The sequence below is a fragment of the Lacerta agilis genome, chromosome 2 (assembly GCF_009819535.1).
Source record: "Lacerta agilis isolate rLacAgi1 chromosome 2, rLacAgi1.pri, whole genome shotgun sequence".
NCBI classification, from domain to species: domain Eukaryota; kingdom Metazoa; phylum Chordata; class Lepidosauria; order Squamata; family Lacertidae; genus Lacerta; species Lacerta agilis.
In genome coordinates, this window is record NC_046313.1 from 67,060,228 (window position 1) to 67,077,771 (window position 17,544).

The 17,544-nt window shown below is 45.9% G+C and overlaps 1 protein-coding gene across 1 annotated transcript; it reads right to left on the reverse strand.

Annotated features, from left to right (window-relative positions):
* Window positions 1–691: 691 nt before the first annotated feature.
* On the reverse strand, window positions 692–2,269 carry LOC117041610 (actin-like). The gene has a single exon (XM_033140570.1). It carries the CDS (start codon window positions 2,163–2,165, stop codon window positions 966–968), a length of 1,200 nt encoding a protein of 399 aa, XP_032996461.1. The 5' UTR covers window positions 2,166–2,269; the 3' UTR covers window positions 692–965.
* Window positions 2,270–17,544: the final 15,275 nt, after the last annotated feature.

The following is a 17,544-nucleotide window of genomic DNA, read 5'->3' on the forward strand; positions in this document are numbered from 1 at the left end:
TTTGTGACCCAGAGGATTTGGACAGTGCCTCCTCTATCCACCACCACTCACCCCATCCTTCACTACACCAACCTTGAAGCCCCTCCCCCATGATTTGCAGATAACGCCACCTTTCATCACAGAAAACAGCACAGGATTCTGTATTTGTGTCCTTTGGCCTTAGCAGAGATTCTGACTAACTAGCCTTGCTAAAGGACTGAAAGCCCTGTTCTGATAAACTCCTCTGTTCCAGTGGCATTCTTTAGCAGGAGCAGTATTCGTCAGTCTCAATATTTATCAGGAGGAGCCACATACAGTCAGCAATGGCTATGTTTTCATTTATTTCCCTGGGCCCAAAGCAGTTTTACAGGTTGCGCTCTCCTTGGACAGTGGGCGGAAATGTGTGAGGGGGAGGAACAATCTCTAAATATGGGCAACCGTTCACAGATTTGGGAGAAAGCTACAGTGAGAACTGCAAATGGTGTGGTGGGTGAGTTCTGCCACCACAAATGTAAAAACATAAGAAGAGCCCTGCTGGATCAGAGAAAAAGGCTCACCTAGACCAACATGTTGTTCTCACAGTGACTGACCAGGTAGAACACAGCCCTCATGGCTAGTAGCCACAAATTGATCTAAAGAAAGATGTGCAGGTGTGTAGTGTGCACATGAGACAGATCATACTTGTGTGTATGTGAGAAATATGGCACACATATCTTGCATTGCTTCTTTTGATAGGCTTTACCTGTAACAAATCACATTTTTTAAAAGGATCCATTACTTGGTTCAACATTTCCACTCCCTCCCTCTCCCTCCCCACATCTTCTTAGATTTTTTGTAAATCCCTACAAACTCCCTTTGCTCTTCCCCATCTCCAATAGCGGTGACAGAACTGACTCAGAAGTGCTATGCTAAAAACACAGCATGTTGTAGAGGAGGTTTTCCCTTTTACAAATGCCCTTGCCAAGCCTGGCATCCCACCGCCTTGATCAGAAGCAGTGCCGGTGAACGATGAAGGACCCCTTCTCATTGTAGGCCTGCCGGTCGATCCACATGTTCTGGAAAGAGTTAAGCGACGCCACAATGGAGCCACCCAACCAGGCAGAGAAGGTGCGGTTGGGGAAAGCCAGGATGCCCACCTTTTTGGATGGCTCCATCTTCTGCAGTTCCTTCTTAATCCTCTCGGAAAAGCCACGAAGCATGGTAGTTCCACCAGCCAGCAGCACATTGGCAAGCAGGTCCGCTTGTCTCTCTGGCTTGCATTTCCTGATGCTGTTCATGGCTTGGACATGAAGCCCCACCTCTGGGAAGCCCAGCATGGTCGGATTGAAGAGGATCTCTGAGCAGCGGAAGCGCTCACTGCCGATGGAGATAACCTGACTGTCAGGAAGGGTGTAGTCCATGAGGTATTTCTTCTCATCAGCATTCAGTTCACCCTCATATTCCTCCGGGATATAGCAGCATTTCTCCTTGATCTGACATACCACCTCCATTTCATCCTTATGGAAAGGGTTCCCAGATTCTCCCATCAGCTTGGCCAGGTATTCTGTCAGGGCATTTCCTGCTATGTCCAGTCGGTAGGTGGCATGAGGTAAAATGTAGCCATAGTAGACAGGAGCGGTGTAGGATGTCCCATAGCCAGAGCCAATCACCAGCCCGTCCGTCCGGCCGTAGGAATACACTGACAAAAGGGACTGATGAGCCACAAACATGGCTGGCACCTCAAAGTTCTCAAAGAGCAGCTCCGCCATTTTCTCGCGGTTAGTCGTTGGGGACATGGGGGAATCGGTGACTAGCACAGCGAGCTCTTCAGGGCACACGCTGAGCTCTGTGTAGAAGACATGGTGCCACAGCATCTCTAGGGCATCCCAATCTGTCACGACACCATGGGTCATTACCTGGTGTGTGCTCACCTCCGCACGCCGCTGTGGGATGCTCTTCCCAATGTAGTACAATGGGCTTTCCTTGGTCCTGTACCTTGGCACCCCCACAACACTTGGCACAATGGATCTCGGCTTCTCATCCCCAGCCAGGCCGCTCTTGGTGTATCCAGTGCCTGTGTCTATAACAACGGCAGCATAGTCCTTGTACTTGTCTGATGGGCATGATGAAGATTCTGACGGGAGGCCCTTTGAGCTCGGTCTGTGCCCTACAGAGCCAGGACTCTTGGACTTCTTAGGGTAGTGCATTGTGATGGGATCTTTCAGAGGCTATGTCCCTTTGTCCTGATGCTATCACAAGACCAGACACTGGCCCAACAGCCTCAGAGGGAAAGAAATAATCTTCCCAACACTACAGAAGGCAGGCAACATGTTGCCATAACAATCACCTGTGATGCGGCCACAGCAGAATGACATCATAAGAGTGAGGGATGAGATGAAGGTGTTTCCATTCTAATAAAGATATTGAAATGAAACTGAACTGACACCCACTGAGACCTTACAACAATACTTGCCATACTTCTATGGTTTCAATGAATGACATCCACTCTAGACACCGTGTGATATTTAATGGGTTTATCCTCATCAATTATTTCATAGAATCATAGCATTGCAGAGTTGGAAGGGACCATGAGGATAATCTAGTCCAACCCCCTGCAATGCAGAAATATTTTGCCCAATGTGGGGCTTTAACCCACAACCCCAAGATTAAGAGTCTCCTGCTCTACTGACACAGCTAACTTCACAGAATGACGAAAGCAAACACATGTTGGCTAAGGAACTTGTTGCCTAAACTGACGTACGATTCAGTTGTGGTGTGTGCAATAATCTTCTGTGCCTTCTCAATCTGAAGTTCATGTCAGCTGCTTTTATTATACCCTGACTGTGCCTCCCCCCCTTTTTTTTGGTCTGAATTTTAGGTACGGGACTAATAGTGCACTATTAGTCCATCGGGGCCTGGTGAGGACCCCAAGACCTCCAGCAATGATTTTGCAATGTTCTTTGCAGATAAAGTCACTCAGATTCTGAAAGAGGTAGGCTAGAGTCCACTGTGGGAACAGGGCCAGGGCAGGAGAGTGCTATGGTCCTGTCTAGTAAAGTTGCATGGGATCAATTCCAATCTGTTACCTCCAAGGATGTGGACAGGCTGCTTGGATGAGTGAAATCGACCCCCTGTCTCCTTGATCCTTGCCCATCTTGGCTTATAAAAGCTAGCTGGGAAGGGCTGGGTGATGGGCGCTGCGGGGTGGTGAATGCTTCCCTCTATGAGGGAGCCTTCCCAGACCCACTGAAAGAGGTGGTTATTAAGCTGCTTCTTAAAAAAACATCTTTGGACTCAGCCAATATGGCCAACTATTGCCCAGTCTCAGATCTTCCATTCTTGGGCAAGGTGATTGAGAGGGTAGTCGCTGAACAACTCCAGGCATGACTGGAGGATGTGGACCATTTGGATCCCTTCCAATCAGGATTCAGGCCTCATCATAGGACTGAAACGGCCTTGGTCGCAATGGTTGATGATCTCCAGCAGGCTAGGGAACAAAGGTGAAAGGTGTTTCCTAGTTCTGCTGGATCTCTCAGTGGCCTTTGATACCATTGACCAGGATATCCTTCTGGACTGTCTAGAGGAGCTGGGAGCTGGGGGGTACTGTTATGCAGTGGTTCCACTCCTTCCTCCTGGGCTGTGTCCAGAAAGTGGTGTTGGGGGCTGAGTGTTCAGACCCCTGGGCTCTCACTTGTGGGGTGCCTCAGGGTTTCATCCTCTCCACCATGCTTTTTAACATCTATATGGAGCCACTGGGAGAGATCATCAGGGGGTTTGGGCTGGGTGGTCATCAGTATGCAGATGACACCCAGCTCTCTCTCTCTTTTAAATCAGAACCAGTGAAGGCGGTGAAGGTCCTGTGTGAGTGTCTGGAGGCAGTTGGAGGATGGATGGTGGCTAACAGATTGAGGTTGAATCCTGACAAGACAGAAGTCCTGTTTTGGGGGGAGAGGAGGTGGGCTGGTGTGGAGGACTCCCTGGTCCTGAATGGGGTAACTGTGCCTCTGAATGACCAAGGGCACAGCCTGGGAGTCATTTTGGACTCACAGCTGTCCATGGAGGTGCAGGTCAATTCTGTGTCTAGGGCAGGCTGTCTACCAGCTCCATCTGGTACTCAGGCTGAGACCCTGCCTGCCCACAGACTGTCTTGCTATACTGGTGCATGCTCTGGTTATCTCCCGCTTGGACTACTGCAATGTGCTCTACATGGGGTTACCTGTGAAGGTGATCTGGAAACTGCAACTAATCCAGAATGTGACAGCTATACTGGTGACTGGGAGTGGCCGCCGAGACCATGTACCTAAAGGACCTTCACTGGCTCCCAGTACGTTTCCGAGCACAAATTCGAAGTGTTGGTACTGACCTTTATGTCCATCACTGCAGTGATATGGCTGCAGTAAGCATGTGGCTGTTTGAAAGAGAAAGGGGTGAGAGAATGGTGTTAGTGCTACCTAGTATGCCCAGGGGAAAGAAGCCTTGCATTGGATTCTGCAGGGAGGAACACAGAGGGAGAAGAGGAGGTTGGGGGGGGCAGGTTAATGGAGATGTGGCAGAGAGAGAGGGTTGCATAGGAAAGGAGATGGAGTCACACAGAGGCAGAAGGAGAGCTATGCCACCTTGAATTGCTGTGAACTCCGCCCTCTTTTGCCTCTGGCCTCACCCACAGCTGAGCTGTGCCCCCCTGACAGATTAACCCCCCCCCCCGAATAAAAGACAGAAAAAAGATTCCCCACTTTGGATTTAGCTGCCTGATCAGCACTGGAAAAACGTTCCCCAAATGAGCTTGGCAGAGGAGGGAGCTGCAAATGCAATGCAAAAAGATGCAGCACAAACTGGATTAATTTAAGTGAGTGTTGATGGGCACATGCAATTCTAGCTGGTGATCCCAGAGCATGTGCGTAGGGAACTGAATGTCCCCAACTCCATAGCAAACATGAAGGGTTTCATTTTCTGTTGATGCTCCTGAAAGAATGGGCACATTGTTCAGTTAGAGCACCAGTTCTCCACAGAAAGACTTGAGAGTGGAGATCTCTGGTGGAATGTCAGGAAGCTCCTCTACTCAGCATCCTGGTTCTTACTCCCAGTCAGATGTTTCCTTTGGGGCCCATGACACTGTAGAAACTGCAGGAAACCTTTAGAAGCTAGAACAGGGCGCACACTTCCACTCTATGCTCATATATTTCTATGATGGCTATCTGGTCTGTCTCCTCTGTCAGAGATATTAAGGCTCTGTGTACCAGTTGCGAGGAATCACGAGGGAGAGAGAGTGCTATTTCACTCAGGTCCTTCTTGTCATCTTCTTCTTCTTTGGCAATCACTTGTAGCCAAGTAAGATCGTCTTCCATTAACATGGTTTTCAAGAGTGACTGTTTGTGTTACCCGACAACGTCCGTATATTCCACGTTCCAATGTTCAATTGTCTTTCACGACCGCTGGGTGGTGACCCCACTGGGCGCAGTAATCCAGTCAGGGAAAAAGGGAGGCAGATTATGTTTAGGGTCCTGCTCCCCGTCACCATTTGCCGATTGCCATGGGACGTTTGGGGGTTTGGGATGGGTTTTTGGAAGATGCCTGTGCGTGGATTTGTTTTATGTGTGTAGATCAGTGCACGCTGACCAATGCACAGTCTTCGCAGTAAGGCTCTATTCCAATGGCATGAATAATCATGACTGGTAGATTCTTGTTGTAGTGGAGCAATAGCCTTTCCTATTCCCCTCCTTCCAGAGCCCCTGACCTGCATTTTAGTGTGACAGGTCCCCTTGGCATCTTGCTGGCCATTGCGAGGGCAGGATGATGGTCTAGATGGGTCTTTGGCCTGATCCAGCAGGCTCTTCTTATGTTCTTGTGCTGGGGTTTCATCTGATCCTATTATACTCACTCACCTGGGAGTAAGCCTCACTGAACTCAATGTGTTACATTTCTCAGTAGACATGTGTAGCATTAATCTCTCGTTCCCAGTGTATGCATTCATGGAAGGAATGGCCTTAGATCTTTAGTCTTGGCTAGCCCCTGTGCCCCACCTATTACCTGCTTGGGAATAGGGGTGTATGATTGTCCTAAGGGTGCATTCTCCTTCCTCAGCTGCTTGACAGAGAGGCAAAGGTTCAGAATGAGCAGAACTTCTGATAAATGGCAGGAACAATTGACTTTCCCTTGCTAAAGTAGCTCTTTCTCCTCTGGCCACAGGGAACTGTCTCACTCTTTAAAAAAAAAAATCCAAAAAAATCCTGTGCGGCTAATCTGCCCGTGTCTGCTTAATTCCTTCTGACTGGCAGAGAAGCAACTCTGTTCTCCCTGCATTCAGCCAGCTTTGTCATTAATGCAGCTAATTCCAGAGCCAGAGGGTGAGCCTGGGAGATCCATAGCAAAGCAGGCAGGCCGTTCGCACTGCTGGCAGAGCCGGGGGGCAGGAATAGCGATTGAGCTCACCATGCTAGATTTACTATATATACTATTTTCTAAGTCAGGGCGAATCCTGATGCATATCCGATGGGCATCAAACATCAAGACCTGTTCAGGGTAAGATTCAGAGCATCTCACCACCAGTGGGTTGACATGAAACTGAATTGTGGATGACCTAGCAGCATCCCTTCTCCCCACCTACCCACTCTGCTTCATCAGAGTGCTTGTTACATGTCCAAGATGCAGGGATGATGCAATGCCAGGACAACATGATACTAATTGACATTAAAAACCATATTGTGTAAGTCCATCCTCAGTGGCATCCTGCAGCTGTGACATGCTGCTGTCTACTTCTAAAAACATCTGTGGCTCCAATGTTAAAGAGTTGCAATGAAGTGGATGGCCTGTGACTAATACTGGACCGTTTACTGTAGGTGTGTTCCAAGACAATTTTCAATAACTCACTTCTTGTTCCACTTTACTGTCAAGAATTGTGTGTTGGTTAATGTGTACTTGCAAGATGGAGGGTCAATGGATGGTTCTTCTATCTTTGATCAAGGAGATGTGCCAGATAAATTTCCCAGCATCAGAATTCTATGGTTTTCTTTCTCATTGCATATCTGCGGATCTGTTTTGAATTTTACACTGCAGCTTGCCAACCCTGAAATGCATATATAACAGAAATGTAGGCATATGAAAATAAATTTTATGAAATAAAATAATAAGCCTACACAGATGCTTAGAAAGTTGAGGTAATTTTAATGTGTTTTAGTACTTCAAATTTGTATGTTTTAAAGTATGGTTGTGGTTTCTTCTTCTTCTTGATTTCACACTTTTATCTTTTGTAAACTGCTTTGAGGGGTTTCCACCACCACCCCTTACGATCAAACAGCGTGAAATTTATATGAAATAAAAATATGAATATTTGTGAAAACAACACCAAAAAGTATGGTGTAATGCTTGGAAAAATGTATTTACTAGGCAAAATGTATTCATATTCATATATTCAAAACCGAGAAAGAGTTCCATGGGCAGGCCTCTAGATTCCTGCAGGAGCTTCCCTGCAATGCCTCCACAAGACTTCCCATTTGAACACAGCACTATATGGGTATTTCTGCATGAAGAAAAATGTTTGTATTTTATAGTCTCCTCTGACTATTACCTTTTCCTTTATGTCACTTTAGTCTGTTATCCTCTGGTTTTTGTAAGGGTCAGAGGGAGCAGAGTTACTGCTGCTTCATCTTAGTGCAAGAATAAAAAAGGGAGAGCACAAAAGACCCTGATTTTCCCAGTAAAGAATAGGAGTTGCAGCGGCATGTCGGGAGCTGCTGAGGCTACTATGGGAAGCCTCCAGGCCATGCACAGTGCTTGAATTGCCAGAGGGTGAAGGGCGGAAGAAGCATGGCTAGAGATGGTCGAATCTGTTCCATTGGGTTTCTCATTTTCCCAACCTCAAGTTCCATGCTCCACATTTCCACATTAGTCTGCAATTTATTTTCCAAAGTTCTCACCTGCATTTTAGTGCAAGTCTTCCCTAATACACACACACACACACACACACACATTTTTACAGGACGTGGGTGGCGCTGTGGTCTAAACCACTGAGCCTCTTGGGCTTGCCGATCAGAAGGTTGGTGGTTCAAATCCCCGCAATGGGGTGAGCTCCCGTTGCTTGGTCCCAGCTCCTGCCAACCTAGCAGTTCGAAACCACGTCAAAGTGCAAGTAGATAAATAGGTACCACTCCGGCAGGAAGGTAAATGGCGTTTCTATGAACTGCTCTGGTTTCGCCAGAAGCAGCTTAGTCATGCTGGCCACATAACCCGGAAAAACTGCGGACAAACACCGGCTCCCTCAGCCTGTAAAGTGAGATGAGCGCCGGCCGCAACCCCAGAGTCGTCTGCAAGTGGACTTAACTGTCAGGCGTCCTTTGCCTTTACCTTTATATACATTTTTGCAAAGTGGTTTTTCTTTATATAATGCATTTTTCTAAGTTATTTTCACTAATATATAGATTGTTACACTTTACACTTTGTTATCTCTCTTCATTGGGGAACCCAAGTAACTGCTTGATTGATGTTGGCCAGATGTTGGGTCCACCAGAATCTGAAATGAGGGACCTCATTTAAAACAAGTCACAAGAAATATGCAATATCTTAATTAATACATTGCCCCCCCTCAAGCATTAGCTGGTTTCTGGTGGGTTTTGTTGTGCTTTGCCCACATGACAATCTGAGATAGAAAAGTAGGACCTGCGCGTCCTTTCCTTAGTGTGTCTCTGCTCCTGGTGTCTCTGATGGCCAGTGACATTTTCCTGGCACATGTCCCCTCTTTTCATTTATTCAGGGAATAACACTTTGAATCTTGGGGACCTTGACTACTTGTGTTTGAAATGTCTTCACTGCTGTGACTGGTTTGAGATTCCGAGGCGTTTCGCCTCTTGTTCTCTGGTTGGGCAAGTGTCCTAGCACTATTGGGATGTGTGATCTTAAAATGTCATTTCTGCTCATGCATGTGACTCCGAAATTTGCTCTGTCACCTCACCCTCACCCACCCACCACTTGCTTCAAGCCAGGAAGTCTCAGTTCAGTCACAGTTTGTCGAAGGTACAAGGGAGAACAAAATGAATTCATAGAAAAAAGGGGACAGCTATTCGTGGGAAACATGGAGAGGCATTCACACACCTCTGCAAGGGGCACACCCTTCTCTGAGGTAATTCGGGCCTCACTTGTGGTATTGAAAAAGAGAGAGAAGTTTGTTTACATGGCAAGAGGATGGGGAAATTGTGGACTGACTTGGAAGGGTTGTTTGCTATGTGGTAATTCGGTGTGTGTCCAGCTTGACAGTGAAGTTTGCTGGCTATGAGACTTGGGAACGAATTCAGTGTAGCACTAATTTAAATTCCCTGAGTGGTGTACTAGTTGTGCTAGCAGAACGGCTTGCACAGGAGAAGGTGCAGGAAGAAAGTATGGTTCTGGTGCCTGACTGCTCAACAGATTGCTGTAGCCCTAATATTTCTAGTTGTGCAACCAGCTTCAGATAGTGCAACTGATGTAGTGATGCTCCCTGAACATTTCCTTTTTTCTGGGACAATTCTTGCTGCTGCTGAGATAGGAACGAATGAGGGTGCATCTACATGATGCTTTCTTCCCAAAAGGCTATAGCAATGTTAGATGGCCAGCAGTCCTGTGCAGATCCACCATTGATAGTTCTTCCTTACTGGGAGCTAAGCTCTGATGTATTTTTTTGAGGCACTGATTCATTCTAGGGACCAGGGAACAAACAGGGTGAACTTTTGGAAATCTTGATGAAACTGGGCCAGATGAGTACTGCAGTTTTGACTTGTGTCATCTGGAGTCAGGGAACCAGGTGTAAAGCCTTGAGCGTAGTTTGTTCCATGTTCAGATGAGGCTAGAGACTATGACACTGACAGCCCACACTGAGATCTTCTTCTGCTGCATATATTTCAGTACTCTGAAATGTTCAGTCCAGTAGCCTGCTAGCAGCAGTCCACATCCATTCCTGTCTGGAGTCAGAGCCAGAAGCTGAGGTCTCTTGGCAGAGCCACTCGGGCTGACTGGCATGACTTAAATGAAAGCAATCCTTGGGTGAGAAGCATGTTGGCGGCAGCAGCTGCTGAGAACAACAGGCCACACTTGCATGACAGCCTCCCCTCCAATGTTGGAAGCACCTCAGCACCTCAGATAAGCTGGATCTCCTCCTCATGTCAAAATGCCTCCAGTTTAAACAATGGAAGAAGAGTTTGGATTTGATATCCCGCTTTTCACTACCCGAAGGAGTCTCAAAGTGGCTAACATTCTCCTTTCCCTTCCTCCCCCACAACAAACACTCTGTGAGGTGAGTGGGGCTGAGAGACTTCAAAGAAGTGTGACTAGCCCAAGGTCACCCAGCAGCTGCATCTGGAGGAGCAGAGATGCAAACCCAGTTCCCCAGATTACGAGTCTACCGCTTTTAACGACTACACCACACTGGCTCCACACAGTGGAGTTTCTGACTGAATCCCTGACTGACAGAAACTGTGGGGAGGGGGTAATGATAGTGGGTGGGCTCCTGGGTGTCCCGCATGTCCGTGGGGCTGGCCACTTTCAGGAACACAGGGGAAGATGAAATGCTACTGAGTGCAGTGTGTAAGTAGTTCTTCAGTTCAGACTGAGCTGTGATCAGAGACACCATCAGAAGCAAACGAACACAGAAACCTCAGGTGTTCTTTACAGTTTCATTTGCAAGTGCTTTTGGTTTCTGAAAAATCCTGGTCTAAAAATGTTCCTGCTTTGCTGCACCTACCTCCTGAACTCGGGTGGCTGTCTCTGCTCCCACCTGCTCCAAAAACTTGAATGGAGCCTAAAAGTGGCTTTTCCCCCCTTGAATGCCCCCCTCTCTACTCCCTCCTATAGATGTGTGTGTATGTTTTGAGAATGCTTGTCTCCAGGGGACAGGCAGCATGGCTATGCTGCTGAATTAGCACCTTTTAATAGGAACTATTTGACAAGAGTCTGATTCAGCTTTTCTCTCCTTGCTCTGTGGGGGATTTTTCTTTAGGTGAAACTGGGTCAGTTCAAGTATCCGAGTCACAATTGCATTTCATGTGCCTGCCCGCTTAAGAGCTCCATCCCAAAGGATTTGCTCTATGAATGTGTTCTTAGATTCCACATGCAGCCAGGCAGCTGCTTTCTGATAAGGTGAGGGGAGAAAAGGACGGGGGAGGGGGGAGAGTTCAAAAAGCGTACAAATGCAAATATATCAAGAACTGCTGTGGAAGGTGCTTTTATCAATAACCGTCCTGCTGAAGACTCTGCCTTTGTGAACTGAGCCATGATTGATGCAAGAAGTAACTCTCTTAGCCAGAGCATGGACACAGACCATTTGCACAGGAATTGATTTAACAGCCCTCCCTCACTGGGCATTGTTTGAGGGCTGTGATTGGTCACATGACCAATCTCCGATCCCTCCTCACGTATCTTATGTACCAAATCCACATTGATTTTGTATTCTGATGTTGCATTTTCCATGCACATTACAGTGCTCATCTATAGAAGGAAAAGGAAAAATGTCATCAAATCAGCATGGCTCCTTCCTGCTCTGATAGCTTCTGGGAGGGATAAGACGATGTTTCGTGATGATGCCTAATGTTTGTGGCATAACACTTGACCCATTCAAGTGAAAGCAATTTCTCTGTAGATCTGCTATAGTGGTGGCATAACAAGCTTCTGAGAGAGGCCTCTCTTTCAGCAATCATGTAATGTGTGCAGACCTGCATTTATTACCCCTTTCAGATGCAGTATTAGTCTGGGTGGTTGAACTGATTTGTGGAACATGCCTCCAGGGATGGGGGAGGAACTGGATGCATTTTCATCCAAAGTCGGACCTAATAAATTTGCACTTTCCAAAACAAAATGAGACAGAAACACATCAGTTCGTCAAAATGTGAAATTCTCTGAATTTTGCAGTGCAGTTGTCGAGTCAAGTAATGTGTACTAAAATAATAATAATAGTAGTAGTAGTAATAGTAATATACTGGGGTAAAGCATGCATAAAAATGCTTAAACATGTGTAAATAACATACAAAAATGTTATATTAGTGAAATCTGGCCTGAAAAGATATTAGGCAAAATGACATACAAATGTGTGTATCAGGAGCAATTATGTCCATCAGGGTTTAGTTGTTTAAATATTTAGCCTCTCTAACCACAGAACTTTCTCCAAGTAAAACATTTAAAACCTGATGCATATAAAAGCGATGCTCCTCATCAGTGGAAGGTGGTCTGGATGGAGAAATGTTATATTTGTATCCTGCTCTTCAGCCAAGCAGTTCACATATTAGAATGACAAAGGACCTGCCCTGCTCTGCCCTATCTTGTCCCCACAAAACAGGCACTTCTCTAGGGAGCTAGTTAAGGGTGGCAGCTTGGAAACTCTATGTATTTAGCCCAAATACAGGTGAAACTTGAAAAATTGGAATATCGTGGAAAAGTTCGTTTATGTAAGCAATTGTTTTCATTAGCTGCTGGAGATTAATATATGAGATAGACTCATGACATGCAAAGCTGAGTCTATCTCATATATTAGTTTCACCTTTTAAGTTGAATTACTGAAAGAAATTATTTTTTTTTTTATAAGAATTTATTGACCTTTTTCTTATAACAACATATACCCACACCCACACCTACAATTAAACAAATACAAAACGAATACATTGATAAAACATATACAAACAGTGTCAAGTTTTCTTGTTGCATCTTTTCTTTAAAAAGAAAATTTCTATTTCCATATCTTGACCATTGACTTCCCCCGCCCTTTCTCCTTCGAGTTCATATCCTTAATCTATTTTATAACCATTTCTCCTGAAATTCAAATTCAATTATATAGTTACACACAATTATATATTCAACATTTAACTAACAATGCATCCTCGTAGTAATATCTCATCATAATTCTTCTTCCATTGAAATCTTCACCAATCATTTATATCATATCTATCTCTTCTATCCTTTAAACTGCTGCTAATAACATAGTAACTCAAAATATCTCCTTTCATATTCAAACAAAAAATAAAACAGAAAGATTGTTGACAGTATTCACCCTCCGATTTCAAAATTCCATGACAGGCTACTTCAAATTTTACTTAATGTTTCACCCCACACCCCCTCTGTCCATTATTCTTCTCCTGGTGGCATCAACACTGAATTTCCCTGTGGCTTCCCTCTCCAAGCGTCCACAGATCCAGGCACAGTCCAAAACTCTCCTTGCCACGAGCTCCAGGATGTCCATCTCGTCGTCTCTCAGCTTCTCCGGTTCTTTGTAGCATTCCTTTTCTTCTTGTAGAAACCATAATTCTCTGTCCCTGGCCCCCGAGCTCACACCTCGGGGACTGGATATAACAAATCTTACCGTCGCCTTGGGACTGCCACCCCCAAAAGGCGAGTTTCTTCTCCGAAGTAGCTCACTCATTTCTCTCCATCTTCCCAGACATCCTCTCAGCTCTTTGGCAAGACTTTCTTCCAAAGTGTTAAAAGTTTTAAAAGCCTCCTCTGTGGGCAATTGGTTCTCTTTCAGACCCCCACACAAGACTTTGACTTTCCTGTACAGCAGTTCCACCTTCAAAGCAGTGAGCCTCTGTTCGTCCGTTAGTCCAGAGTTCAGTACCAGTTCAAGGACGAAGCCCAGCATACTGGTAGAGGGGGAGGAAGTGGGTATCAAATTTCTACTCCTGCCTCTCTGTTCGTCGCCATTTTCCTAAACTGGAGCGCAGATACCGCAACTTTAAATGGAGATATTTTCCACTAATTTACTTCCCAAGAAAAAAGTTTGCCAGTCTCATGTATCAATTTTAAGCACATTGTAGCAATCCTGTAGCAGCAGTTGCTCAAATTGGTTAGCTTCTTTAACTCGAAGGGAAGAAGGCAGGCTGCCTTTCTCCTTCCCCCCGGATCGTTCCAAAAGCTCGATTTCTGATCAAATTAGTTACTCACGACCACCGGGTTCCTTTGGCTCCATTCTTCAAAGGTAGAACTAAGACGCTCACCGCGGGCTTTGTCGCCGCATTTGCATCCCGGTTGGGGCATATCCCCGTAAGCCCGGCTCCGTTGTCCCTTCACCCCCACTCCCCCTTTACAGGGGGGGCAAGGGAAGGGTTCGAAGCCTCCGTGGGCGCAGCCGGGGAGCCCAGGGTGCGGGACGCTCTTCCCGCACCCCAACCGGAGCCCCGCTTTGCGGTTGCGGGGCTCCTAACCCCCGGGATGGATCGGGCGCCTCGCAGCCGAAGCAGCCCCGACCACCCGCTATGGCGTCGCCAGCCGGAAGTGAATTACTGAAAGAAATTAACCTTTCCACGATATTCTAATTTTTCGAGTTTCACCTGTAACTTCCCTGTATTGGGTACATTGAGGGAGAAGACTCGGGGTTGCTGTTGTTTTTACACTGAAAGGGTCTATAGCTCAGCTCAGTGCTTTGCATGCAGGAATTCCTGGGTTCGATCCCTGCATCTCCAGGTAGAGCTGGAAAGCCCCTCTGTCTGAAGCATTGGAAAGCTGATACTAGCCAGTGTACACTACAACTCTCATCATTCCTAGCCACCAGGGCTGATGGGAGTGCCACATCTGGAAGGCACCATGTTGGTTACCCCTCTTGTAGACAATACCGAGCTCTTAAATGGGCCAATGACTACACATTTTTAAAATGTTTGTGCTTAATGTCAAGAAGATGAGAATGGAGGCTGAGGAGTGGCCAACGACAGAAAAGATATATTAAAATAATTACAGAGGATTTGATGCTTATAGTGAAAGGCCAATCAGAGGGTAAATGTTCCCAATCGGGTGGAGTAAAGGAACAGCCTAGCAGGCACAGGACAGAGTTTGAGGACTAAGGGAAGGGAGCTGACATAGCGCAAGAGGACTCAGCAGTCAGGGTTCTTCTTAGGACTGCGAAGGAGGAAACCTAAGGGCTATATAGCAGGGGGCTGCTGGCTACAGTAAATACAGAAATAGGAGCCAAAGGAAGGAGATATTTTTGAAGGTCAACAAAACGCAGATTACATAGCTGGCAACCATTCATAAATTTTATGCATGCCCACCAATTCATAATATTTATAGATTGCTCATCTCCAAGGAGCTCTGCTCATAATAAGTAGAAAACAAGCACGAAACATATGGATGGCATTGCTTCATCCTTTAGAGAGTGGGGATCCAGGCAGAATGATTGTGTCCACACAAACTTCAATCAGTCCTTCCTTTGGTTTCAAAAATCTGTTTTGTGAAAAGGGACATCTGGAGGCAAAGAGCAACAGCGCGCGCACACGCACACACGCACACACACACACTTTTAAAATAATAAATGACAGTATGCTGCTTTGCAGAAATATTTCATAATATGCATCATGTCTCTCTTGTTCGCCAAATCTGGGAAAAGGAAATTTCAATGAAGGAAAATAAGGAGCTGTAATAACCATTCAGCCTAGCGACCAGTCTTCCAAACTCCAGATTTAATAATGTAATTTAAATAATTTTAAACAATGTCATTGGATATGAGCTAGGAGATCAGTTATGGTCTGGGTGTCAAATCTATATATAAAGTTTAAATAGGGAGTTCAAGGAATGATAAAAAGGGTCAAAATGCAAAAGGTGGAATTAATAAGACGAGAGTAAAGCAAACAATTAAATTTCATCCAGGACTGGAGATCTCAGTCCAGAAGTGGCTTACACATTACATCAAGTGCAATAAAACAAAAATCACATCTGGAATTTAGACTTCAGAGAGTAGATCCCAGGCAATTCGGGATGGCATTATACCTTGTCCTGAAGCAGCTCAGAGATCACAGGTCAGAAGCTGCAGCACCATGGAAAGCTCCTAGTAAGCAGCTCCATCCAACAAAGTCTAGGAAATGAGTGGGCCCTTTTGTGCCTCCCAAGTCCTGCCTCTTCCTTGAGAAGTGGAAGGCCTTAAAGTAGCAGCTCTCTCACTAGACTAGGAGCTCATTATTCTCCCTCCTTTCAGACAATTCCCTCCAGGCTCACCTGCATTGATGGGGATGTGGGTCTCTGGCACTGAGGGAGTCAGTTCCTTGTATGTGAGTGTGCATGCGTGTGTGCACATGCATGTACAAACACCAAGGATATGGACTCCAGAGATTCTTATTTAGGAGTTGCTAAGTTCAAGGATTCCCAATCTGATAGCCTCTGGTTCTGGCTCAGGCTTGGTCATGATGCTGAGGTCTGGCATCCAGTCCCTCTGCCTCCATAATCTCTGGTCCAACAAATTTTGTTGGCCCCCATAGAGCTGAGGAAATTTACTGGAGGGGGAGGGTAGGTATTCATATAGTATTTAAATTTGGAATTCTAGATGTAAGCTTCTTCAGGATCTGTCCTTTTTGCCTACATAGGTAACACTAGACAATAGCAATATTTTATGACAATATTTGTATGTCATCATCACTGAGACAAGGCTTAATGCAAGGTGGTTCGGGTTAACCACAAGCAAGCCAAAATTGCTGGAAAACAAGCCTGGCCAGTAGTGCTGGGGAGCCAGATGATCAGTGACGTAGCAAGGGAGGGGCGATGGGGGCGGGGCGCCCCGTGTTCCAGGGGAGGGGGGTGACACTCGGCGGCCCCTCCCACCACTCCCCAAGCCAAGCCCTGCCACCTGGCACCCCATCCGTGCTGCTTTACGGACGGACGGGGCAGCCCCACAAACCGCTGCTCGCTCGCTCGGCAGCTCACTCCGTTGCCGCAGGAGCAGCAGCACATACGTACCGACCTGCATTGAGATGTCATGATGCACGTGCCAGGATGCCCCGCCCCCAGGGGATGCCTCTGCACAGTGTTTGTCACCCCGGGCGGCCAAGAGGCTTCCTCTGCCCCTGCAGATGATTAACTCCCTTGCTCTAGAATTGCCACACTAGGAACTTTCCAGCTAACAGATATAGATATATAGATACATAATGTTGTGTTTGTTTTCTTTCTACAGCATCAAAATCTTTATTTAATAATTTTATTTAAAAAAATCCTTGCCAGTTTCATTTTAATCTCTTTTTTTCTTTCTGGTATTTTTCTTTTTAGACCTTATTATGTCTTATGTGATGATTGTTTAATTTTATTGCACATGTAATACGTTTTCATTTATTGTTTATGACTACTTTTGTTATGTTTTTGTAATTACATAAATCTTTCCATGTTTTAAGCCACCTTGAGCATAGTTTTAACTATGGAAAGGCAGCATGCAAATAAATGATGATGATCATGATTTTCCTGATTGGGGGAAAAAGACTCTCACACACATGCAAAATATGCACTGTGAGGACACATGGTTCATATAAAAAGTGGTCTTGTGAACTGGGTGGGTTATCTGGGCAGGACAGAGGACAGAGAGGCATGCAAATTCAGGGAGGCCAGTTGGAGTTCACATGCCAACAATTTGTCCCTTTCCTAGTTTTGTGTTTCTGAAATCTAACCGCATTAATATTGACATATCTGAGGTGGCTGTGATTTTTCCAGAACCAAGTAAAAGCTGCAAAAACAGCCTTAAATTCCCCCCCTCCCAGACTGCAGCAAAACCCATCACTTGGGCTTGTAGCTTTTACCACATCAACCCCATGGGCACATCATACACAAAGAGCTGGCTGTCATTTTGAAGGGCTGTCACAGCCTGTCTTCATGCTACCTGTCACTTCTCAT

Excerpts from the sequence above, each read along its gene's own strand:
- LOC117041610 (XM_033140570.1), bottom strand. The coding sequence starts at position 2,165 with ATGCACTACCCTAAGAAGTCCAAGAGTCCTGGCTCTGTAGGGCACAGA.